This window comes from Gorilla gorilla, chromosome 19 (genome assembly GCF_029281585.2).
Source record: "Gorilla gorilla gorilla isolate KB3781 chromosome 19, NHGRI_mGorGor1-v2.1_pri, whole genome shotgun sequence".
Taxonomy (NCBI): domain Eukaryota; kingdom Metazoa; phylum Chordata; class Mammalia; order Primates; family Hominidae; genus Gorilla; species Gorilla gorilla.
Genome location: NC_073243.2, coordinates 33,255,882 through 33,280,118, shown reverse-complemented (window position 1 = coordinate 33,280,118; position 24,237 = coordinate 33,255,882). Strand labels below are relative to the sequence as shown.

The 24,237-nt window shown below is 36.0% G+C and overlaps 1 protein-coding gene across 1 annotated transcript in view; it reads left to right on the top strand.

Annotated features, from left to right (window-relative positions):
• SCAMP1 (secretory carrier membrane protein 1) overlaps positions 1-24,237 on the top strand; it is a 121,042-nt gene that overhangs the window by 47,352 nt on the left and 49,453 nt on the right. Inside the window, exons 3-6 of the mRNA XM_004058654.4 lie at positions 10,956-11,054; positions 11,981-12,089; positions 14,210-14,338; positions 17,246-17,405. Coding sequence (XP_004058702.1) covers positions 10,956-11,054; positions 11,981-12,089; positions 14,210-14,338; positions 17,246-17,405 — 497 coding nt within the window. The remainder of the gene's footprint in view (positions 1-10,955; positions 11,055-11,980; positions 12,090-14,209; positions 14,339-17,245; positions 17,406-24,237) is intronic.

Genomic DNA, 24,237 nt, shown 5'->3' with positions numbered 1-24,237 from the left:
TGTGATTAGGTCTCAGTCTCTTATTGAGTCTATGGACTTCACTAATGTTTCGAAGTTGTTTTCTTCTTTCTTAGGTGGGACAGAATGGCTAGAGTTGGCTGCAGTTGGGTATTTCCTTTCCCCCAGGTGAGTTAGGCTCTGATAAGCCCCAACAGGTTAGGCATTGGTTAAATAGTTTCTCCTGAGGGGAGGCCTTGTTAAGAACAGAGTGCTCTGGTGTTTTTCAAAAATGGTTCTTCCCCACTCCACTTGTTAGAAGAAGGAGGGGATTTTTTTCTCCATGTACTATGAGTTGAGTTCCTGGAGATAAAACAAAAGTGCGAGGGGACTCACCACATGAATGGGTTCCCCTGTAGACTTTAACTCTCAGTGTTGTCTGTGCTGAGCCTCCAACAATTTCTTAATTACGGTTAACGTTTTTCTACCCCAGTAATGGTTCTCGCAGTGGTTTCTGCTAGAGAGCTTTTGCTCTGGCAAATTGTTACTCCTTGTATTGACCTATTTCTGCAGTCATGGGGCAGCAATTTGCCCTGTGTCCTCACATCTCTTAACAATCCAGAATGAATTACTGATTTTTTAGTTTGTTCATATTTTCACTTGTTGTTAGGGTGGAGTGGTAAATTCTAAACTCCTTATACATGAAATGGGAAACTGAAAGTCCCCTTTACTTGCTTTAATTTTTTTCAGAGTAGAAACCATGAGTCTTTAAAATAGCCTTTAATCTGATCCCTAATATTCTTTGTTCTTCATCTTGTCGCACCCTCTCCCTGTGTATTCCTGTCTAGCACACTGATTCCTCACATATTCCGTGCATTCTCCTGACTTTGCATTGGTTGTCACCTCTGCTTAAAATGGTCTTCCCCCCAGATGGATAATCTGCAAGACTTACTTTCTCACCTCCTTGAAGTCTTTGTTCAAATATTGACTTCCCCAATCACCTTTGTAAACTTATTCTGTCAGCCTGTACTCATGACCTCTTCACTCTGGTCTTTTTGTTGTTGTCCCGTAAAATGATTGCCTTTTAAGATGCTCTAGAATGTATTTGTTCAATATGTGTATTGTTTATCTTCTGTTGCTGGAATGTAGCTTTATGGGAGTAGGGGTGTTTGCCTATTTTGTTCATTAATGTATCCCAATTCCTGTATATGTTTGTGGCCCATTGTAGTTGACCAATGAATGTTTGATGAATGTATGAATGAATGGGTATGGTCACATTTGTTCTTTTATGTTCCTTTATCTATTTGAAAACTCCCATACTGGTATATTTCTTCTTTCCTATTACACACGTCCTTCCCCAGACAATTATCCTAATCTTCAAAAACCTTATTTTAAAGTGATTAGTCTAATAAAATTATGTCTGTTTGTCCTGATTCTGAGATTAGTATGTGTAAACTTTCAGCACTCTTAATAACAAGGGAATCTGTGTTAAGCATAGCCACAGTCATTTCTTCTCTGCTGAATCAGAGGCTGTTAAAGTGAGTGAAAGCTGCAGGAAGTTTCAGGATCCTTTTGGCAGTTTAAGTGAAAGAAATAAAACAGTGTTTTATAGAAGCTGTAAACTTTGTTGCCTTAGAGGGGAGTTCTCAAATTTTAAGGTGTCTAAGAATCACCATGGGGAGTTTGTTAAAAATGGTAGTTTGTTAAAAGTACAAATTCTCTCTTCTAACCCCTGAGGTTCTGAATCAATAGGTTCATAGAAGGGCCCAGAGTTTGCATTTTCAGTAAGTACCTGGGGTTTCTGATACGGGATGTCTGTGAATATAAATTAAGTAACATTCTTTTAGACCCTACATACACTTAGGCTGTTTTTTGGTTTAGAGATGGAAGAGAAAGAGCTGGAGAAAGCAAGAAGAAATTTCTGGAATAGGTGTTTAGAATATGGAAGAAAACCTGGAAGGAGAAAATATATTTGCTTATGCATGACAAAGACAACTCATGAACTTCCTGTGCCTTGAAGAGACCTTGGGTAGTCATTTATTTAAAATGAATCACCCTTGGAATTTCCAGTGCAGAGAGCTTACTATATTATAGAGCAGTCCATCCACTATTGTATAATCATGATTATTATAATGTTCTTAATTCTCTTGAGCTAATATATTTTTCTATAATTTTTATCTGTTTGTCCTAGCCAAACCGAAGAGGCAAATGTAGTAAGGTAATTGGTGTTAAAATATAAAATAATTATAACCCTTATTTTTCTAAGAGATATTTAAGCATGTAGTCTATTCCCAGTTTGTTAAATTTCATCCATCCATGGGATGAGGATATACAGCCTTGCTCTGCCACACTTTGTTTTTGATTCTGCCTCCGGGGTCAGTTCTCTCATTCTCTTCCAGGTCTGTTCCAGTTTTGTTCTTTGTCTCCAACTCTGCACACTCTGCTTTTCTCAGTACTTCAAGTTTTTCCCAGGTACAGCCAAAGTAGTGGCAGACACAGTTCTAGGTTTGTCAGGAGAGGAGCTTACTGTAGTACATTTGGTTGCAGTAGAGTGTTTTCTTTTTCCCTGCCAATAGGTTGGCTTTCCTTCTGTATTTGGAGTTTTGGTCCATGTAAAATGAAGATGATATACTATGGAGTGCCCAGTGAGAGAGAGAGGTCTTCCTTTTTGCATCTCAAATTTTTCTTCTCCTGTCATTTTGTTGTTGTTGTTATCCCTAAAGTAGAAGTTCTGTTAGTGAGGGTCTATTGGTGGTACTTTTTTCAGTATTTATTGTTATTATTTCATCTTGATTCTCAAACAGCTGATCTGACTGGATTTAGAGTTCTGCATTATCAGTTATTTTCTCTCAGCCATTTAGCACATTATACTTGAGCTTGCATTGTTGCTGTTGAGAAGCTAGCTCAGTCTTAGGATCTTAGGTGAAAGGATACACAGTGGTTTATAGGTGACCTTCCTTTGTGTGGGAATTATCCTTTTTTTTTTCTTGCAGTTTTTAAGGTTTGCTCTTTCATTGTGATGTATCTGAGTGTTACTATTTTTAAAATTTGGCTTGTGTTTTAGGGTTTTGAATCTGAGAATTAGTGTCTTCATATTCTGTTTAAACATTGACTCTCCCTTATCCTGTTTTTTTTTTCCCCTCTGGACTTCTTAATTGTATGTTAGACCTTCTCAATCATCATGTCTTATAATTTCTCATATTTACATTTTTTGGATCTCTGTGCTGTGTCATTAGATTCACTTCCATTCCTTCATTATTTCATCTTTGTGTAGTTTGCTGTTCAACTTGTCTATTAAATTTATAATTTAAAAGTCATTATTATAGTTTTCATTTCTAGAATTTCATTTAAGAAGCTGGCCAATTCTGATAGTCTCTTGTTAGTCAAACTTGTATTACCCTCTTATTTCTTTATTAAACACACCTGTTTTGTATCTGATAATTCAAATATATTCAGGTCTTATTTTGTAATTTGCTATTTCTGTGGACCCTTGTGGCTTGTTTCCTCATAGATTTAAATCATAAGCCAAAGTTACTTGGAACTTTATCTGTGTTAATTTCTTGAAGCCTGGTGTATTAGTCAGTTCTCATGCTGCTAATAAAGACATACCCGAGACCAGGTAATTTATAAAGAAAAAGAGGTTTAATGGACTTGCAGTTCCACATGGCTGAGGAGGCCTCACAATCATGGTGGGAGGTGAAGGACAAGCAAAGGCACGTGTTACCTGGTGGCAGGCAATAGAGCATGTGTAGGGGAACTCCCCTTTATAAAACCATCAGATATCATGAGATTTATTCACTGTCATGAGAACAGCATAGGAAAGACCCACCCCCGTGATTCAGTTACCTCCCACCAGGCCCCTCCCATGACACGTGGGAATTATGGGAGCTGCAATTCAAGATGAGATTGGGTGGGGACACAGCCAAACCCATGTCACCTGGTTTTAATGTTTGTTCCTCTACTTTTGCCAAATGCCTGAGGCCACTACCAGCCTGAGATCCTTTTCAATGAAAATTGGAGGTTGGATTATCTTGTCTGTGTGGGTAGTGGAATTCTGACCTGAGATCTGCAAGTTGGTAGGTTTTTGGTTTTTGTTTTGTTTTGTTTTTTTTTTGGAGACAGGATCTTGCTCTGTTGCCTAGGCTGGAGTGTAGTGGCATGATCTTGGCTCGTTACAACCTGCCTCCTGGGCTCAAGCTATCCTTCTGCCTCAGCCTCCTAAGTAACTGGGACTCCAGGCATGTGCCACCACACTTGGTAAATTTTTAAATTTTGGTATAGAGCTGAGGTCTCACTATATTGCCCAGGCTGGTCTCAATCTCCTGGCCTTGAGTGATCCTTCCACCTCAGCCTCCCAAAGTGCTGAGATTACAGGTGTGAGCCACCATGCCTGGCCATTGGTAGGTTTATGACTGGGAATTCTCAGGGAAGATTTCCCTTTTTTCCTCCCTTCTACATCCAGAATTAAGGACAAGACATGGAGGTATTCCCATCATTTATTTTTCTTCTGTGAAACTGCTTTTTTCTTACTCATCCACTGAAACAGTCGTTTTTTAGAGACTCCTGGCTTTATGCAGGGATCTTGTCAATCCCTTACCATCCTTGTACCAGCTCCAAAGCTTTGTCTCTAGTTTACTAGTGCAGATGGATCACTAGTAATTTGGTGAATGGTTTGGTATCAGGGTTGTTCTTTCTTTGGATTTAGTAGTTCCTGCTTTCTTGCCTCCCAGGATTTCTTGTTGCGTTAGTTGTGTATTTACAATATTATTTAAATAAAATTTGGTCTAGTATTTTAGGTATTATGTACTAGAAGGGGATCTCTACATATAGGTGATCTGCTATGTTTTAAGAAGTGAAAGTCTTGAGTGGCTTGTTTTATATTTATATATATATAGATAGAGACAGAGACACATATAGATACACACACACACACACACACACACGCATACACGCTCATCTGTGCCAGAGTGAAAAGTTGGAAATGAACTGGGAACCATCATCACAATAGGTATTTAGTAGTGATGAAAAGAGGTCGTCCTCCAGAATTCTACTTGGCTTGAGTTGGCTAATCCAGTATGTTGTGGCTGAAGAAAATACTGGGTCTTTAACATCTACAGATGTGAAGAAATTATCAGGATAATAGCTATTAGATTTATATCAGTGCTATTAGAGATTTGTGGCTCTCCAACATTTCTTATCATTGCTATACTGCAAGCAACTATGGCCTTAAATATATCGCATTACCAGCTCTAACCCTACCTTCATCCTTATCTACTAGTTTATTATACTTAATACTTCCTTGGTTATTTAAAGTAATACAGCATTTATAGCAAGGTTTCAGCTGGGTGCATTCTTGGGTAATTTCTTCTGTGTTTTTCCTGAAATATGCTGCTGCCAGGCTAACTTTGCCAGACATTTTATTAGTATTTGGTCATTGTTTTATTGTTGCTGCTTATTACACCAAGAAGACAGGGCTTTGGGGCGATGCTTTTGGTTTTTTGCTGGGGGAAGATCTTTATTACTGATCAAGATAGCAATTCTAAATGCCATGTGAACTTGGGACAATATATGTGAGAATTATATCTCACTTAAGGTGCCGGGAACTCTTTTTCTTTTTTTTTTTTTCTTCGACTTTTTAAGTTCTGGGGTACATGTGCAGGATGTGCAGGTTTATTACATAGGCAAACGTGTGCCATGGTGGTTTGTTGCACAGATCAACCCATCACCTAAGTATTAAACCCAGCATTCACTAACTATTCTTCCTGATGCTCTCCCTTTGCCCACCCCTAATCCCCATCCCCATCTCCCGACAGGCCCCAGTGTGTGTTTTTCCCCACCATGTGTCCATGTGTTCTCAATGTTCAGTTCCCACTTATGAGTGGGAACATGCTGTTTGGTTTTCTGTTCCTGCATTAGTTTGCTGAGGATGCTGGCTTCCAGCTTCATCCATATCCCTGCTAAGGACATGATCGCATTCCTTTTTATGGCTGCATGGTATTCCATGGTGTATATGTACCACATTTTCTTTATCCAGTCTATGATTGATGGGCATTTAGATTGATTCCATGTCTTTGCTATTGTGAATAGTGCTGCAGTAAACATAGGTGTGCATGTGTCTTTGTAGTAGAATGATTTATATTCCTTTGGGTATATACGCAGTAATGGGATTGCTGGGTCAAATCGTATTTCTGCCTCTAGATCTTTGAGGAACCACCACACTGTCTTCCACAGTGGTTGAACTAATTGACACTCCCACCAACAGTATAAAAGCATTACTTTTTCTCCATAACCTCGCCAGCATCTGTTGTTTTCTGACTTTTTAATAGTTACCATTCTGACTGGTGTGAGACGGTATCTCATTGTGGTTTTGATTTGCATTTTTCTAATGATCAGTGATGTTGAGCTTTTTTTTCATATGTTGGCCCCATGAATGTCTTCTTTTGACAAGTGTCTGTTCATGTCCTTTGCCTGCTTTTTAATGGCATTTTTTTCTTGTAAATAAATTTAAGTTCCTTATAGACTCTGGTTATTAGACTTTTGTCAGATGGATAGATTGCAAAAATTTTCTCCCGTTTTGTAGGTTGTCTTTCACTCTGCTGATAGGTTTGTTTTGCTGTGCAGAAGCTCTTTAGTTTAATTAGATCTCATTTGTCAATTTTTGCTTTTGTTGCAATTGCTTTTGTAGTTTTTGTCATGAAATCTTTGCCCGTGCCTACACCCTGAGTGGTATTGCCTAGGTTTTCTTCTACAGTTTTTATAGTTTTGGGTTTTACATTTAAAGGACCATACTTTTCTAATTGAAGTTAGCATTGATTAGCCTTAGTTTTTCTGCCCATTAATAAGAGATACTGGGTATGGGGGAACAAGCATTTGGAAAAGAGAATTTGTGATTATTTTAGTGACAAAAAATTATAATGGAGATTTTAAAAATACAAGAAAATGCTCTTAATCCCACTGCCCAGAAATAATCCCTATTAACATTTTGATATATTTTCATCTTATTTTAAAATAGGAAGTTCGTGTCATATTGTATATACAGCTTTGTTTCATAACTTTTTTAAATCACTTATTTTTCCAAGCTTCCTCATCTTATTACATACTCTTAGAACTTTTAAATAGCTGTATTGTATACTTTCCTATAGCTGTATCAGTTTAACCATTTCTTCTGTTGTGTTGGACATTTGGGGTTTTGCTTTTGTAAATAAAGCTGCAGTGAGCATTCTTGGCATACATACATTTGCAAATATCTTGGATTATTTCCATAGGATATTTTTAAAGACCAGATATTCATAGTACATAGGGTATAAATACTTCTATGGCTCTTGAAACGTAATGCCAAATTGTGCTCCAGGATTGCTACATGTACTAGTGTATAATCCCACTTTTCAGTGTGTGAGAATATCTATTTTACCACATCTTTCTCAAAGTGTGGTAATCCTATGATAATCATTTTAAAAATAATTATGTAAAATGTGCATTTCTTTGATTACTAATGAGGTTGAAATTTTTTGTATGTTTATTTTTCTTTTGTATTTGGTAAGCTACCTGTTCAGAGTTTTTTAAAATGCAGTTTTTTTCAGTAACATGTTTATCTGATAATTTTGTATTGATTTGTACCTAGTGAAATGTATTAACTAATTGTTGTATATGTTGCTTGTTATTTAGATTTTGCCATCTAATCTTGATTATGAATGCTTTATATCATCAAATTTCTAAATTTTTATGTGGTCAAATATATTACCTTTTCATTATGATTTCTTTCCCCTCATCTTTTCTGAATGTTTAGAATGACTTTTCTTCACGTCAAGAGCAGATAATGCCCTATAGTCTATAGAGTGTATTTTAGTGTCTTTATAGTTGTTTTTTGTCTTGTTTTGTTTTTTTTTAACATTCAATTTTTAATCCATTTGGAATTCTTTTGAGATACAGGGATTTTGTTTTTCCTCCCCCAATTTAAATAATTCTCCCAACAGCATTTACTGACAACCTTTTGTATTTCCATTGACTTGAAATGCTATCTTGATCAGTGCTTTAATTTTCATATGCACCACCATTGTGTATATTGTGTAAATTCCAATTTTGGTATTGTCAGAGTTTGTTTTTCTGTCTCATGGTTTTGAAATGATATATGATTGTTTTTGCACTTCTTGATTACTAGTGCTGTTACACCTCTTTTCACATGTTTATTGACCTTTCTATTGCTTGTTCAGATCTTTTGCTAGTTTTTCGATTAGTTTGTATTTTCATGGATTTGTAACAATTCTTTATATATTCTGGGTAGCAATTTTCTGTTATATGCATTACAACTATCTTTTCCTAGTCCATGATTTGACTTTTTACTCTTTGTAAATTTCAGTGTAATTAAATTCGTCAATTTTGTGTGGTGTGTGTTTTCCATTCTTAATTTGACAGATACTTACTGAGCATCTACTGTTTCAGGGACTATTTTGGGTACTTGGGATAGGTCATAAACAAAATACACAGTATTTCTAGAGTTCATATTCTAGAAGCTCAAGAAATATTCGTAAAAATATTCACATGTATTTTTCCCTGAAAGTGTTTAAGTTTTGCTTTTTCAGTTTTAGATCATGAATTTACCTCGAATTCATCTTTGTATATGATGTGAAGTAAGAAATGTTTTTTTTTCCTTTATGAGTAACCAGTTATCCAGGCACCGTTTATTGATTAACACATTGTTTCTTCACTGTTTTGTAGTGACACCTCTGTTAGATATCAAGTTTCTGCATTTGTGTGGGTTTGTTTCTGTGTCTGTTTTGTTTATTGGTACATTTCTCTGTCCTTGCATCTGTATTACACTCTTAATTACTATGGTTCTATAATAAGCCTTGATATCATAGGTCTTCCTACTTTGTTTTTCTTCAAAATGGTTTGACCCGTTTTTAGTTCCTGCCTTTTTTTTTTTTTTTTTTTTGAGATAGACTCTCACTCTGTAGCCCAAGTTGGAGTGCAGTGGCATAATCTGGGCTCACTGCAACCTCAGCCTCCCAGGCTCAAGCGATTCTCATGCCTCAGCCTCTCCAGTAGCTGGGACTACAGGTGCACACCACCATGCCTGTCTAATTTTTTGTATTTTAGTAGAGACGAGGTTTCACCATGTTGCCCAGGGTGGTCTCGAACTCCTGAGCTCAGGCGATCTGCCCACCTTGGCCTCCCAAAGTGCTGGGATTACAAGTGTGAGCCTCTGCACCCAGCCAGTTCTTGCCTTTTGTATATGCATTTTAGAATCAGCTGAACTACAGTTATATCTTTGGTTATGCATGGCTTCCTTTTCAGGGCTGCTGTTAGCTGTGTCAGAGTAAAATCCTGCTATATATTGGTGGTGTCTTCTGGTTTTAATAGTTCTTAAGATCCTTGAACTTCCTTGTGCAGCTTCTTTCTTTTTTATATTTTTCTTATTCATGACCTCCCCCTTCCCTCCCTCTTCTCTTTCTTTCCTTTCTTCTTTTCTTTTCTGTTACTGTTTTTGCTTCTGTTGTTCTTTTCATGTTCCCATCCTTGTTTTTTCTTTTTTTCTTATGGTCATTCTAAAGAGTACTTTAAAAATATATTTTTATTAAAGTAGTATATGGTGCATGTGTCGAGGGAAGCAAATAATACAGAGGCATATAAAACAACAGGTGCAAGTCCGTCTGATATCAGTTGGCTGAGACTTCCCAGATATTTTATGGGGGCATGTATAAATCTGTGTCTGTTGAAAAAAAGGTCATATGCAGACTGTTCTGTAGCTTGCTTTATTTTTTAATTTAATTTTTATTTTATTATTATTATTATTATTTTTTGAGATGGAGTCTTGCTCTGTCTCCCAGACTGGAGTGCAGTGGTGCGATCTTAGCTCACTGCAACCCCCGCCTCCTGGGTTCAAACGATTCTTCTGCCTCAGCCTCCCGAGTAGCTGGGACTGCAGGCGCCCGCCGCCACACCTGGCTAATTTTTGTATTTTTAGGAGAGATGGAGTTTCACCATATTGGCCAGGCTGGTCTCGAACTCCTGACTTTGTGATCCACTTGCCTCAGCCTCCCAAAGTACTGGGATCACAAGCATAGGACACTGTGCCCGGCCAGCTTGCTTTATTTTATTTAGTATTTTAAAAGACATTCTTCTATCGCTAATTTATTCTCATGGCTGCATTGTACGTATATACAGTAATTTAACCAATCCCCCATTGATGGACTTGTAGATATCTACTTCCTGATCTTGCAGCTTTCAGACACTACTGATCCTCACTGGCAAAGTGGAAGTTGGGTAATTTATTTTCTCTCTCCTTACGCCTTCCCTTTTACTCTTTTAAATTTAGTGGGGTTCTACCAAGAACTTTCCTGTATACTCTTCAGAGCACTGGCATGTAGCTTTCTCAAGAGGGAAGAGTTGGCAGTAAACCTTGGTGTAGTTCTTTTGTCTGGTTCTATCTGTATTTTACTATTAAACTCAAAAGTTCTTTTTTTTTTTTTTGAGATGGAGTCTCACTCTGTTGCCCAGGCTGGAGTGCAGTGGTACAGTCTTGGCTCACTGCAGCCTCCACCTCCCTGGTTCAAGCGATTCTCCTGCCTCAGCCTCCCGAGTAGCTGGGATTACAGGTGCTTGCCACCACACCCGGCTAATTTTTGTATTTTTAGTAGAGATGGGATTTCACCATATTGGCCAGGCTGGTCTTGAACTCCTGACTTAGGTGATCTACACGCCTTGGCCTCCCAAAGTGCTGGGATTACAGGCATGAGCCACCATGCCTGGCCTCTATTAACATACGGTATCCTGGAGGAGAGTGTTTGTCATATAGTGTTATAAGTAGCAGTCCGATTGTAGAGTTGAAAAATGAATGAGTTGGAGAAAATGGAGATGGAGAATTTAAGCAGCTCTTTGCCACACACTTGATTATGAGAGAGCAGGGAATGAAGAGATGCAGATTTTGGGATTTTTCATTTTATAGGTGTTATACTTTTTGAAAGAAGTTAAAGTTGGATCTCTGTGTTACATAATTTTCCTTCTCTTAATCCTCCTAGCCTCCACCAGGCAGTGTGAAGATGCCTAATGTACCCAATACACAACCAGCAATAATGAAACCAACAGAGGAACATCCAGCTTATACACAGATTGCAAAGGTTAGTTCATGTTAGTTGTATAAATTCATATTGGCCATTATAATATCAATAACATTTGCTTTTAGAGCAAAATAAATCTTTTTATGGTTACATTTCTGTTGCTTAATTTTTAACTCACTTTCAAGTCTGGATTTGCTGTCTTGTCACCCTTCAAATACTCATTCCTCTTTTTGTCAGCTTGTACCATTTGCTTTATTCCATTATTAGGAATTATTGAATTTATGTATCATCTCGGTGGATAAATTTTTATTGCCTTTGGTCCCACTTTTTAATGCACACTACCATTAAGGTAAAAATGATGGAATAATAGATATTATTGGGAGAGCGTTGCAATGGTAAAGTAACAGACAGTGTTAGGAGGTAGAAGATGGCAAAAATCTGAGAAGAAAGGAGATTAATAAGATGCCTGATAGCATGTAAGGGCAAATTGAGTTATAAAGAATTTCTTCATCACATCTTTTGACCTCATTCTCCTGTAACATTTAAGATATTAGAAAATATTCTTGCATTGGTGGCCTTATATATCATTTAATCTGATTAATAGGAGCCAATTCAGTTGCCCTTTTTTCTATTGTTCATTTTCCTCAACTGTTCCCATTGCCTCTGTTCTTCACTCATTTAGGCATAGAGGTCATCTTAATTTCATTTTCCAGATTACCTAAAGATTGTGACTACTTTTACTAAGAGAAGTTTTCCTCTCCTAATGGACCCAACATTCCCACTGAGAGTTTTCAGAACCCAAAGACCAAATGGACCAAATATCCTCATAATATTTTCTGTAACTGTGATCTTCAGTAAATTCCTGTACTTTGGAAGTGTGTTTGAATTAGGTTTCTCTCATAGTAGAGAAGTAGGAGTTAGCATATAAATGTTAAAGTATTTTATACTTCTGACAGTCTATTCACATATTGATATTTTTTATTTAGGAACATGCATTGGCCCAAGCTGAACTTCTTAAGCGCCAGGAAGAACTAGAAAGAAAAGCCGCAGAATTAGATCGTCGGGAACGAGAAATGCAAAACCTCAGTCAACATGGTAGTATCCAAAGAAATTTGAAATAAAAATAACTTTTAAATACTTTACATTATGTCTATACTAGCTCCTAGGTCATTTGGCCTGTGGATAAAACCCTACCCTGTTTTCCTGTTCTAACAAGGAGATCAGACACAGCAGATTGCCTGTTTGATACTCTGTAGCCTTCTAATCTTGGCTGATTTGCGTAGTCTTTTGTTGATAGCTTAGAACAGTGTTAGCCTCATCACACAGAAAATGAATGTGAATATGATAATTTTTGCTTACTCTGAGGCCAGGAGCCTTTGATTCTGCAGTTAGGCCCTCCTTGGTTCTGTGGACTCTTTATGAGTACATTTGCGTGTACCCTACATTTGACTTTTACCTGATTTATTCAGGTCAATTTCAGATTATCTGCCCCAGTCCTCGCAAGTATTTTGTCAAATCGTGTTAGAAAAATTGGAAGCCTAAGGTATTCATATGATGCCAACGAAATAAGTGGTGAATTGTTTGCAGTGAATTCTATTAAGTTTGTGCCTGCCAAAGCACTTCAAAGGAGTCTCTTAGGGAAAGCTAGCAGTCTCTGAGTAAGAAGAGATAAAAGAGCTAGATAAGTCATTGTTAGGATGTCTGGGATAGTGATGCAATGCAAAGCTAGAACAATAACAATATACAGAACTATTTCTTTTTATCTTAGAATGTGTAAGTCTAGGACCTCATGAGAACACATTTATCCTGGGTCATTTTCTTGCTTGCAGCATCAGAGGTGCATCTATAGAAGGAGAAACTACAAGTTGAACTGGGACCAATGTTTCTGAAGTACCTGTAACTAAAATCCATCCTATTTCTTTAGCACTGGCAAATACAAACTATTTCTATGAGAGTTATGTTAGTAAAGACAGTAACAAAGAGTAGGAAATTAACAATTAGACTGCAGTATGTTAGCACATTTTAGTACTTTTCCCCTCTTAACTCATACTTAAATCATCAATACAATCCTGTGAGGGGTGATAGAGTTTTTATTCTCATTTTACAGATATGGAAACTAAGGCTCGGAGGAGAGAGTAAGTTGCCCAAGGCGACCTTGCCAGTAAGTGGCTAGCCACTTCTGGTTCCAGAGCCTCTCTTCTTTACGAGTATTCACTGCCGCTTCTCAAATAGTATGAGATTGGTATGAGAAATGAACTATATGAAATTTGAATAGTATGATAAATGGAACACAGGAGACTCATTGGGGAGAATCAGAAATAGGTTATTGTTCTTTCTATAAAAATTACCCTGGTCTGGGGAAAGTAGGTAAAATTGAATTTTTAAAAACTGTGGGATATAACATCTAAAATCGGGAAATGGCCTTAGGTGCTGTTTTTACCCTCTGTTTTCATGTTTTGACTTCTTTATTTTAATTTTTTATTTCCCCCGCCATTTCTCAAGTCTTATTTTTAATCTGGTTTCTTTATGTAGACACATTTTTTTCCCTTTACAGTTTGAATTTGTTTTTCTCTGCATTTTTAAAGGTTCTATAATTCTTCAGCTTCCTTATCATGACTGTTTCATGTTTTCTTTGTTGTAGGGTTTTCGTACATGTATCTTTTGGATATTATTTTTTCCCAGATTTTGAGTATTCTAAATTTGATTCTTTGGTATTGGTTTAATCTTGGACTTAACAGAAAACTTGAAAAAATTAGACTCTAGTCTTTCTCCACTTGAGATAGGAATTATAACAGAATTATATTTGAAAATTTAAGATGCTGAGGAGAAAATTGAAGTTTAAAAACTGGATGGCCCTTTCATGCCAGCCAGACTCTTTGGACTGTGAAATAAATCTGTTTTAGGGTAGAAGCACTGGATATGTGCTTTCTTTTTGTTTCTTGTTTTTTCTGTACATAAATGGTTCCTGCTAAACATGGTATGATATGACACTGGAAAATTATTTTACTATCTAATGTGCTCTAAGGTGATGATATTCTGAGAAAATTTTTTAAAAATCTAAAGCTTGTCTTTCAAAGTTCTAGGAATACAGAGATATAGTACTACAGTTTTTCTGAACTTTTGTTAAAATAATAGAGTTTTTCTTTATTATGAAACAAAAAATAATATCACGTTTGTTATAAATAACCTTTTCTTTTTCTAAAAAAAATTTACAGGTAGAAAAAATAATTGGCCACCTCTTCCTAGCAATTTTCCTGTCGGACCTTGTTTCTATCAGGATTTTTCTGTAGACATTCCTGTAGAATTCCAAAAGACAGTAAAGCTTATGTACTACTTGTGGATGTGTGAGTATGCAACAATTTACATCTTTGCTTAGAATTTGTATTTTTGTTGTCAAAATCTGCATTTTTATTTCAAGGATAGTATAGCAAACCAGTCTTCTTTTTCTATAGATAAAGCTTAATAATCATGATTTCAGAGTGAAACATATCATATTTAGGTACTTCAGAATTGTACTATATGTGACGATGTAAGTCCTTGGCTGAGAAAAACCTGTATATTGAGAACTGGCATTCTTTTGAGGAAAAGACAACTTCTCTGTCATGTGGGTAAAATTTTGTAAGATTCTTTTTCCTTGAAAGATGTTATCTAGACATGATTTGCTTGGAAAAAATAGTGCATACTAATTTTATGCAGAGGAAGGCCATTTAAAAGAATTCTGTTAAATGTAGGCGTTTTAGCTATTTTTAAAAAGGCATAAAATTATTACATAAACTAAGTGTTCTTTTTGTAGCTTTGAGTACAGTTTACTTTTTGTTTTCAATTGCGATACTTTTATTATTGAAAGTGCTTAATTAATACAGGACATTTTGTTGAACGGAACATTAGAATATACGTTTGGGGCTCTGATGCTTACATCACTTTGAGTATAATAACTCATGGAATACTGAAACAAAATGTCAAGCCGTTAACAGTTTTACTCTGTGTGCACAGACCTCCCACTTACTCTCTGTTTCATTTTTATTCCAAACAGTAGTCTCAGCCTCATTTTGATATCCTGTCAGAAGGGGAGGTAGCTATTGAGGGTTCTCACATGCACAACATCTGGGTTAATGGATAATTTGTAGGGTACATTCTTGATGGAGGAAATTTACTTGTTTTTACTTTATGATTAATGAGACTACCACCCTTCCCTTAATGGATGAGATAATTTTCCTTAAAATCTTTTAGGAGCATTCTTCATGTATGTCAAGTTGTTTTGGAATGTGAGAAGTGTTTCCTAATGGATAGTCTATTTTTAACTCTTCATTAGTATTTTTCGAGATATTCTTGATCTAATATCTTTTGCTGAATCCTCAGTGTCAGTAGTATATATTTTTAATATTAAATGTCTGATTCCATATATGTACATGCTAACCAACTCTTATTTAATCAATATAATATATGCATTTATATTTTATATATGTTTATTTTTTTAAATGGGCAGAAATTGTCCTAGCATTTTATTTTATTTATGTGTTTATTTTGAGACAGAGTCTTGCTTTGTTGCCTAGGCTGGAGTGCAATGGCACGATCTTGGTTCACTGCAACCTCCGCCTCCCGGGTTCAAGTGATTCTCGTGCCTCAGCCTCCTGAGTAGCTGGGACTATAGGCACCTGCCATCACGCCTGGCTAATTTTTGTATTTTCATCTATACTTGGAATAATTTTCATGAACTTTAAAGCGTAATTATACATATATTTTATCTTTCTTTCAGTGGATTAGGAAATAACCTAATTTGAAAATTGAAATTTAAGTTAGAATGTTCTTAAGGTCTAAAACTTTTTAAGGCAGCTGGATGCTATTTAATGCTGCAGAGTAATAATTTTCTATTTCACAATATTTTCAATTCTCTTTTTAAGATCTTAACCACCCTTATTTTGAGGCCAAGGGTTTTGAGTAAATTTATTATGAGCAAGCATTCCTGAGAGTTAAAAATCCTAATGGGACTAGAGTAATGAGTGAGAGTGTCTCTTTTGTGATAGAATTGAATGGGATTTTAAAGTGGGAAAAGCTCCTGCATTTCTATGGCTGAAAAATTGAAGCTTACAGAGGTTAAGTGATTGGCTTAATATTAGATGACTACAACCTAAGTGACTTTATCTGGAGCTCTTTTTTAAAAAAAAACAAAAAACAAAACTCTAGAGCTTGTTTACTTATCTGGTGGGTTAGGTAAGAGCAAATTTAGGCATCCCAGAATGTGTGTGTATATCCTGTTTCATTAATTATTAACTTATTTGATTTGTAAAGAAATCTTAAAGTTTGAGATTTAAAAAACTAGATCCAATAGGTTTTCCCACTTGTTAATTTTAATTCAAGTAATTTGTTGGCATATTTTTATTGATTTGATAATTTACATTAAACATCATTTTAGCTTATATAAGAATGTACTTACTATAATAAATTCAGCCTGTGAATAAATTTTTAAAAAATCCTTTGAAACAGTTATTAATTACAATGGGTCAAAGTAGTTCTTTAGGATCATGGTATAGTTAGGTGTTACTCAGATTTTTTGTCTTTGGTCTGTCAGGGAAAGCAGTTATTAACAGCATATGATGAATTTGTCAACATCTATTTGTGTTAACCAAAAGAAAAGCCTGCCACAGTAGCTAAAATGTATCATGTTGTGTGGGGGAGTGAGGAGGGGACTTAATAAATTTAATCCTCTACCAAAATGCAAGTTTTTTTCAGGATTTTACAAATGGACAGCTCTATGAAGTTGAATGAACAATCCTTATACATTGACTATATAGTCACTAGAAATTGCTACTGTATTAGTATTTTTAGTCCAGTTTTTAGTCTGCAGCCCCATTCTGTAAAGATATGGTTTTTCCTCCTAAGTCCTGGGTCTTTTCCTGGCGGGCACTGCTTTTCTTCTTGGGCTTCAGATCAAGAGACATCACGTTTCCTTTTCGGGAAGAAGCCCTTAAGGTAGTGCGCCTCTGGTTTAGCTACATCATTGCCTGTGAGGAGGAGAGGGCCAACAGAATTTTTGCCAAACAGTACATGTATTAAGACTCGCTTTCCTGTGTATACTCTGTTTTCAAATCAAATATGTAAGATACAACAGTGTTTTGAAAAATATAAATGGAAACATGGAGTAGAATACATTTGCTCTTAGGAAGTATTTTTTTATTTACAATTTTTTGTTGGATGAATTCATAAATTGAATGTAAATCTTTCTTTTTCTATTTTGTTTTCTGATTCCACAGTCCATGCAGTAACACTGTTTCTAAATATCTTCGGATGCTTGGCTTGGTTTTGTGTTGATTCTGCAAGAGCGGTTGATTTTGGATTGAGTATCCTGTGGTTCTTGCTTTTTACTCCTTGTTCATTTGTCTGTTGGTACAGACCACTTTATGGAGCTTTCAGGTAAAATGTGTGTACTTTAAAATACACTCTTTAAAACCTGTGAAGTAAATAATTCGTAGTATACATTAAAGGGAAAATTGATGCATTTTCATTAAAAAATTCTTGTATTGTTGTGTAACATACCTTCAGGAAAGTTCAATATAGCATGCCTGTGTATTCATTGGATTTTGTAAGTCATAAAATTCCATTTTTTTCTCCCATTTGATAAAAGACCAAACATGAAAATTGATGGAAAAATAAGAACAGTCTTAGAAGTTAATATTTATAAAATATTCTCTTCCATATGTTATACTTTAAGGAAAATTTTGCTCTTTGCCCACCCTACCTCCCAAATCAAAATCCCAATTGGTGCTTACGGTTTTAATTTTTAAATTAACCTAAGTAAGGTAAATATACATGCAATATTTAAAATGAGCCATTTGCACCTAGCAACTTGGATTATTTTCTTTATAAATCCATTTTAGGTTTTTTCAAAGGCAGCACCATTTTAAAAACGATTTATGCTACTAGGTTAAGTATAATGCTTTACATAGTATATTTTAATCAGTGGTTAGGGTTAACATTTCCTTAGTGCATGTTCTGTGGGATATTAATAGGTGCTGGGGGAAAAAAAAAGAGCTCATAAGCTTAGTAAATTTGGGAACAGCTGGATAATAAGGTTAAGCAAGTTTCTTCATTTCAGGATTTCTTACACTCTTTAAGTACCTAGTATGATTTGTGCCTTATGACTTGACCATGCAACCATTATTTTTCTGTGGAGTACTTTGTTGAACTATTGCTTTAAGAAGTATTGGGAAATACTGATTGAAATGATAGTCCTATATGGGTTCATATATTTAATAGTTTTTTAACTCATTTTTATTTGAGTAAATTCTTGTGAATAACAAACCATTTCAACTCTCGTGAATAAGGGGTAACATTACTAGGATATATGCGTGTGTTGTTTAAAGGATATATTAGGGAAATTAGAGGCCCACATTTAAGTGTTCAGTATGTTTTGCCATTGCAACCTAAAATCTCTTTAGTTAACCAGAATGTGTAACACACGCACGCACACACACACACACACACACACACACACACCCACAGAGTTAGAAACCCAGATCTGTAAACAGATGAGGGAAAAACAGAAGAGAACAGGAGATGGGAGAACATTAGAGAATTTGGAGAGAAAATGTATCAGACAATGAAGAAGTAAATTGTTACTTAGAAATGGCATAAAGAGAAGAAATGATGAGAGGAGGAGTGAAGGGAAGAAATGATGGGAGAAGGGAAAGGAGAAAAGAACCTTTGGATACATTGAAATATGGGAGATTGGTTGACAAGGGACGGGGAGAGCTTCTCCTGTAGAGATGGGTTGGAGAGGAATGAAAGGAACATAGTTACTCCTTGCATGATCTGAGTTATTGCTGTTATTTTCTTCGTTATATAAGCGTGGCTCACAAGGCTTTTTCTGTTTTTTGTTTGTTTGTTTTGTTTTTGTTTTGTTTTTTTTTTTTGACATCTAACCTCTGCCTAATGACCTCCATCACATTACCAATATGTTATCGATCTGTGATGATGCTGGCTGGTAGGAGTGAGGATATCTTTATGAAACTTTTCAAAAAAGTGACCTGAGACTAGGGAATTTGGATTTTAAACCTTCTGTTACTTATGTAGCCAAAATAAATGACTAAAAGCCAGCTTTGTGCCTTTTATTTCCTGAAGTCACTTGGTATCTTTTTTTTTTCCCCCATTTTGGTAGTTGAAATAAAAATGCTTGGTGGAACATTTTTACTTCTGGCATTATTGATCCCTAGGCTGAGTTCTTAGCTGCATCTCAGTCTTTTAGAGTATATACAAATATATTAATAATCTGGTTTTCACTGTGCAGAGTAGAAATGAGAGGAATACTTTTTTTTTTTTTGAGATGGAGTTTTGCTCTTGTTGCCCAGGCTGGAGTGCAATGGCTTAATCTCGGTTCACTGCAACCTCTGCCTCCTGGGTTCAAGCAGTTCTCCTGCCTCAGCCTCTCAGGTAGCTGGGATTACAGGCATGCACCACCATGCCTGGCTAATTTTGTATTTTTAGTAGAGACAGGGTTTAACCATTTTGGTCAGGCTGGTCTCGAACTGCTGACCTCAGGTGATCCGCCCACCTTGGCCTCTGCCCACTGCAGCCTCCCAAAGTGCTGGGATTACAGACATGAGCCACTGCGCCCAGCCTCGAGAGGAATACTTTTTATGGGGAAAGTTGAATTAAAGTATTTATAATCATTACTATACCTTCCTGTTATGTATCTTTGGCATTTCCTTATATTGATATATTTACAGGACTTTGTTCTTCATAAGGTAAACTCATTGTAAAAATCTCAAGGAAAATTATATAGTGAAGTTTCAAATGTCTGTGTTTTTAAAAGTTAAGTTTATTAGGTATCAGGATTAAACATGAAGTTGTCATTTTGTTATTTATGTAGTTTACAAAGATTGTAACTTGGGGCTGGGCATGGTGGCTCATGCCTGTAATCCCAGCACTTTGGGAGGCAGAGGCTGGCGGATCACATGAGGTCAGGCGTTTGAGAACAGCCTGGCCAACATGGTGAAACTCCATCTCTACTAAAAATACAAAAAATTAGCTGAGTATCGTGGCATGTTTCTGTAATCCCAGCTCGAGGCAGGAGAATCGCCTGAACCCGGGAGGCAGAGGTTGCAGTGAGCCGAGATTGTGCTACTGCACTCCAGCCTGGGCGACAGAGTGAGATCCTGCCTCAAAAAAAAAGAAGAAAAACAACAAAAAAAACCCCAACTTGGTCCTGAATTTTGTACTTCCACAAATCACTAGGCATTATGCAAATACATCAAAATATTAGGTAATTATTAACAAGGCAGCATTATTGTTGAATGTTGTTGAGTAACTATTAGAAACAGACTGAGAAAGAGTATTTGCATAATGCTTAGTGATCTTGGCTTCCCCACTTAAAAAGCTGTGCAGTTCTGAGCACATGCAGTAAAACTCAGAGCCTCAGTTTGTTAGGTTTAAATGAGGGATATTTGTAGAGTTGAAAGGAGGATTAGAGATAATGTATGCAAGTTTTGCATTATAGATGGTGAATAAATGGTAGCTGTAATTAATTTTTGGACCCTCTTAGATTTTATCATTTACATTTTATGATCTATAAGTGAACTGTGATTTGTTATAGATTATATTTTACAGAGCCATTATTTGTAGCTTTGAAGACAATTTTCAAAATAGTACTTTCTCCCACTTTTTAATTATGATGTATTTAATGCATACCAAAGAATACCTGAAACATAAGTTAAAAGGCATAATAATGAGTCATCTATGAACTGTGAGCCCACTGGTCAATTTAAGAAATGGAACATTATCAATACCGCTGAAGCACTGGTATGTTTCCATTTCCCTGCTCCATAGGTAACCATTAGGTTGAATTTTGATAATTTTTGCTCATTCTCTAGCATAATTTTAGTTTTTCATATATATTTGTACTCCCAAACCTTTTTTTAGCTTGTACAGAATATTTTTTAAAGTATTTTAATATTTATAAAAGTGATACATCTTTGTATACAGGTTATTTTATATGCAGTTTTAAGTAACTGTGCAAATACTTTTTTGGTAAAATAAAGACCTGTTTTAATCCTTTTCTACCAACAGTTCTTGCCGCTGACTTATGTGGGCATTTACCTTTGTATTTTAAATAATGATCATATACTGCCATTCCTTGATTTTGTTTAAGTAGCTTTATTAGGATATATTGTATATACTATAAAATTCACCCACTCTTATGGGAAAATTCAATGATTTATTTTATTTTATTTTACTTTAAGTTTTGGGATACATGTGCAGAACGTGCAGGTCTATTACATAGGTGTACATGTGCCATGGTGGTTTGCTGCACCTATCAACCCATCATCCAGGTTTTAAGCCCCGCGTGCATTAGGTATTTGTCCTAATGCCCTCCCTCCCCTTGCCCCTCACCCCCTGACAGGCCCTGGTTTGTGATGTTCCCCTTCCTGTGTCCATGTCTTCTCATTGTTCAACTCCCACTTAGAGTGAGAACATGAGGTGTTTGGTTTTCTGTTCCTGTGTTAGTCTGCTGAGAATGATGGCTTCCAGATTCCTCCATGTCCCTGCAAAGGACATGAACTCATTTCTTTTTTATGGCTGTGTAGTATTCCATGGTGTATATGTGCCACATTTTCTTTATCCAGTCTATCACTGATGGGCATTTGGGTTGGTTCCAAGTCTTTGCTGTTGTGAATAGTGCTGCAATAAACATATGTTTGCATGTGTCTTTATGGCAGAATGATTTATATTCCTTTGGGTACATACCCAGTAATGAGATTGCTGGTCAAATGGTATTTCTGGTTCTAGATCCTTGAGGAATTGCCACACTGTCTTCCACAATGGTTGAACTAATTTACACTCCCAACAGTGTAAAAGCGTTCCTATTTCTCCATGGCCTTGCCAGCATCTGTTGTTTCCTGATTTTTTAATAATCACCATTTTAACTGGCATGAGATTGTATCTCATTGTGGTTTTAATTTGCATTTCTCTAATGACCAGTGATGATGAGCTCTTTTTCATGTTGGCTGCATAAATGTCTTTTGAAAAGTGTCTTTTCATATCTTTTGCCCAATTCAGTGATTTTTAAGTAAATTAATAGAGTTGTGCAATCATTACCACAGTCAGTTTTAGAACTTTTCCATCCTTCCCAAAATTTCCCTGGATTCATTTGCACACAATTCTCATTCCTTTCCCCTAGCTCCAGGAAACCACTGATCTGTTGGCTGTGTCTAAAAATTTCTCTTTTCTGAGCATTTCATGTAAATGGAATCATAGAACATCTAGTCTTTTGCTGTTTTCTTTTACTTAGAATAACGTTTTTGAGGTTTTATTCGGGCTGCAGAATGTGTTAGTAATTCATTTCTCTTTAATTGTTAAATGGTATTCCATTGTATTGTTACATCACATTTTATTTATGCATTCACCAGTTAATGGATATTTGGATCTTTTCAACTTTTGACTTTTTGGATAATACCATGAATATGCATGTGTCTTAGTTCATATTTGTTGCTCTAAAGGAACACCTGAGGCTGGGTAATTTATAAAGAAAAGAGGTTTATTTGGCTCGTGGTTCGGCAGAGTGTACAAGAACAATGGTGCCAGCATTTGCTTCTAGTGAGGACCTCAGATTGCTTCTCCTTATGGTGGAAAGCAAACGGGAGCAGATGTGAGTAGAGATCATGTGGTGAGAATGAAGAAGCCAGTTGGAGGAGAGGTGCCATGCTCTTTTTAATAGCCAGCTCTTTTGGAAACTAATGGAGAACTTATTCCTTATCATGAGTACTACACCAGGCCATTCATGAGGGATCATGAGGGATCATTCATGAGGGATGCCCTCATAACACAAACACCTCCTGCTAGGCCCCACCTCCAACATTGGGAATCAGATTTCAGTGTGAGGTTGGGGGGATCAAAAATCCAAACTGTAACAGCGTGTACAAGTCTGTCTATGGCCATATATTCATTTCTCTTGATTATATTTTTAAGAGTTACCGTAACAATATTCCTAGGAGTGGCCTTACTGGGATGAAACTTTTTTTTAAAAACGTGTCTAAATTTTTAAGAAACTGCCAAACTGTTTTCTAAAGTGGGTGTGCCATTTCACATTCCCATCGGCAACGTCTGAGGGTTCTAGTTTCTCTGCATCCTCACTAACACTCATCTTTTGTCTTTTGATTATTGCCATTTTAGTGGGTATGTAGTAGTATCTTGTGGCTTTAATTTGCATTTCCCTAGTTACTGATGAAGTTTGAGCACCTTTTTATTTGCTTATTAGACGTGTGTCTTTTTTGGTGAAATGTTTGTTCAAGTTTATTGTCTATTTTAAAAATTTGGTTGTTGACTTCTTACTATTAAGTTTATTTTTAAAATATATTTTGTTGTAAGAGTTCTGTATTGGAGATATAAGTTGTTTTGTTTTGTTGTTTAACAGTTTGTAGATATTTTATCCCAGTGTGTGGCTTCTTAGTGGTGCCTTAAGAAGCACAAGAACATTCAATTTTAAGAGTCTGATTTAACTGTTTTTTTGGTCTTGTCTGGTTAGTATCATGTCTAAGATCGTTTTGCATAACCCATGGCCATAAAGATTTTCTCTTATATTTTCTTCTAGAAGTTTGTGGTTTATCTCTTGTGTTTAGGTGTATAATACATTTTGAGTTAATTTTTGTTTATTGTGTATGAGGGTTATTGGTCTTTATTTGTGTAAGGGTCTAAATGCATCTTTTTGCTGTGGATATCCAAATATTCCTCCACTATTTGTTAGAAGGACTATATTTTGTAAATTATCTTTTTGTACTTCTGTTGAAAAATCACTTGTCCATATATGGAGAGGTCTATTTTTGGACTTTTCCCGTTGAATTGTTTGGACACTTTTCTTGCAAATCCATTGACCAGTGATGTAGGATTTATTTTTGGACTCAATTCTGATCTATTGAACTATGTGCCTATCTTTATACCAACATGCCTTTCTTGACTAATGTTAATGTTGCTTTATAGTTAGTCAGTCTTTCGACTTTCTTCTTTTTCAGAATTGTTTTGGCTATTCAGAGTCCTTTGCATTTCATTTAAATTTTGGACTCAGCCTGTTTCTACAAAAAATAAAAAATAAAAATAAAAACCCTGCTGTAATTTTGATAGGGATTGAGTTAACACTGTAAGCCAGTTTGGGGAGAATTAATACCCTGACAGCATTGATTTTGTGAATATGGATTTTTCTCCATTTATTTATATTTTTATAATTTCTCTCAGCCATGTTCTTCAGTTTTAATTG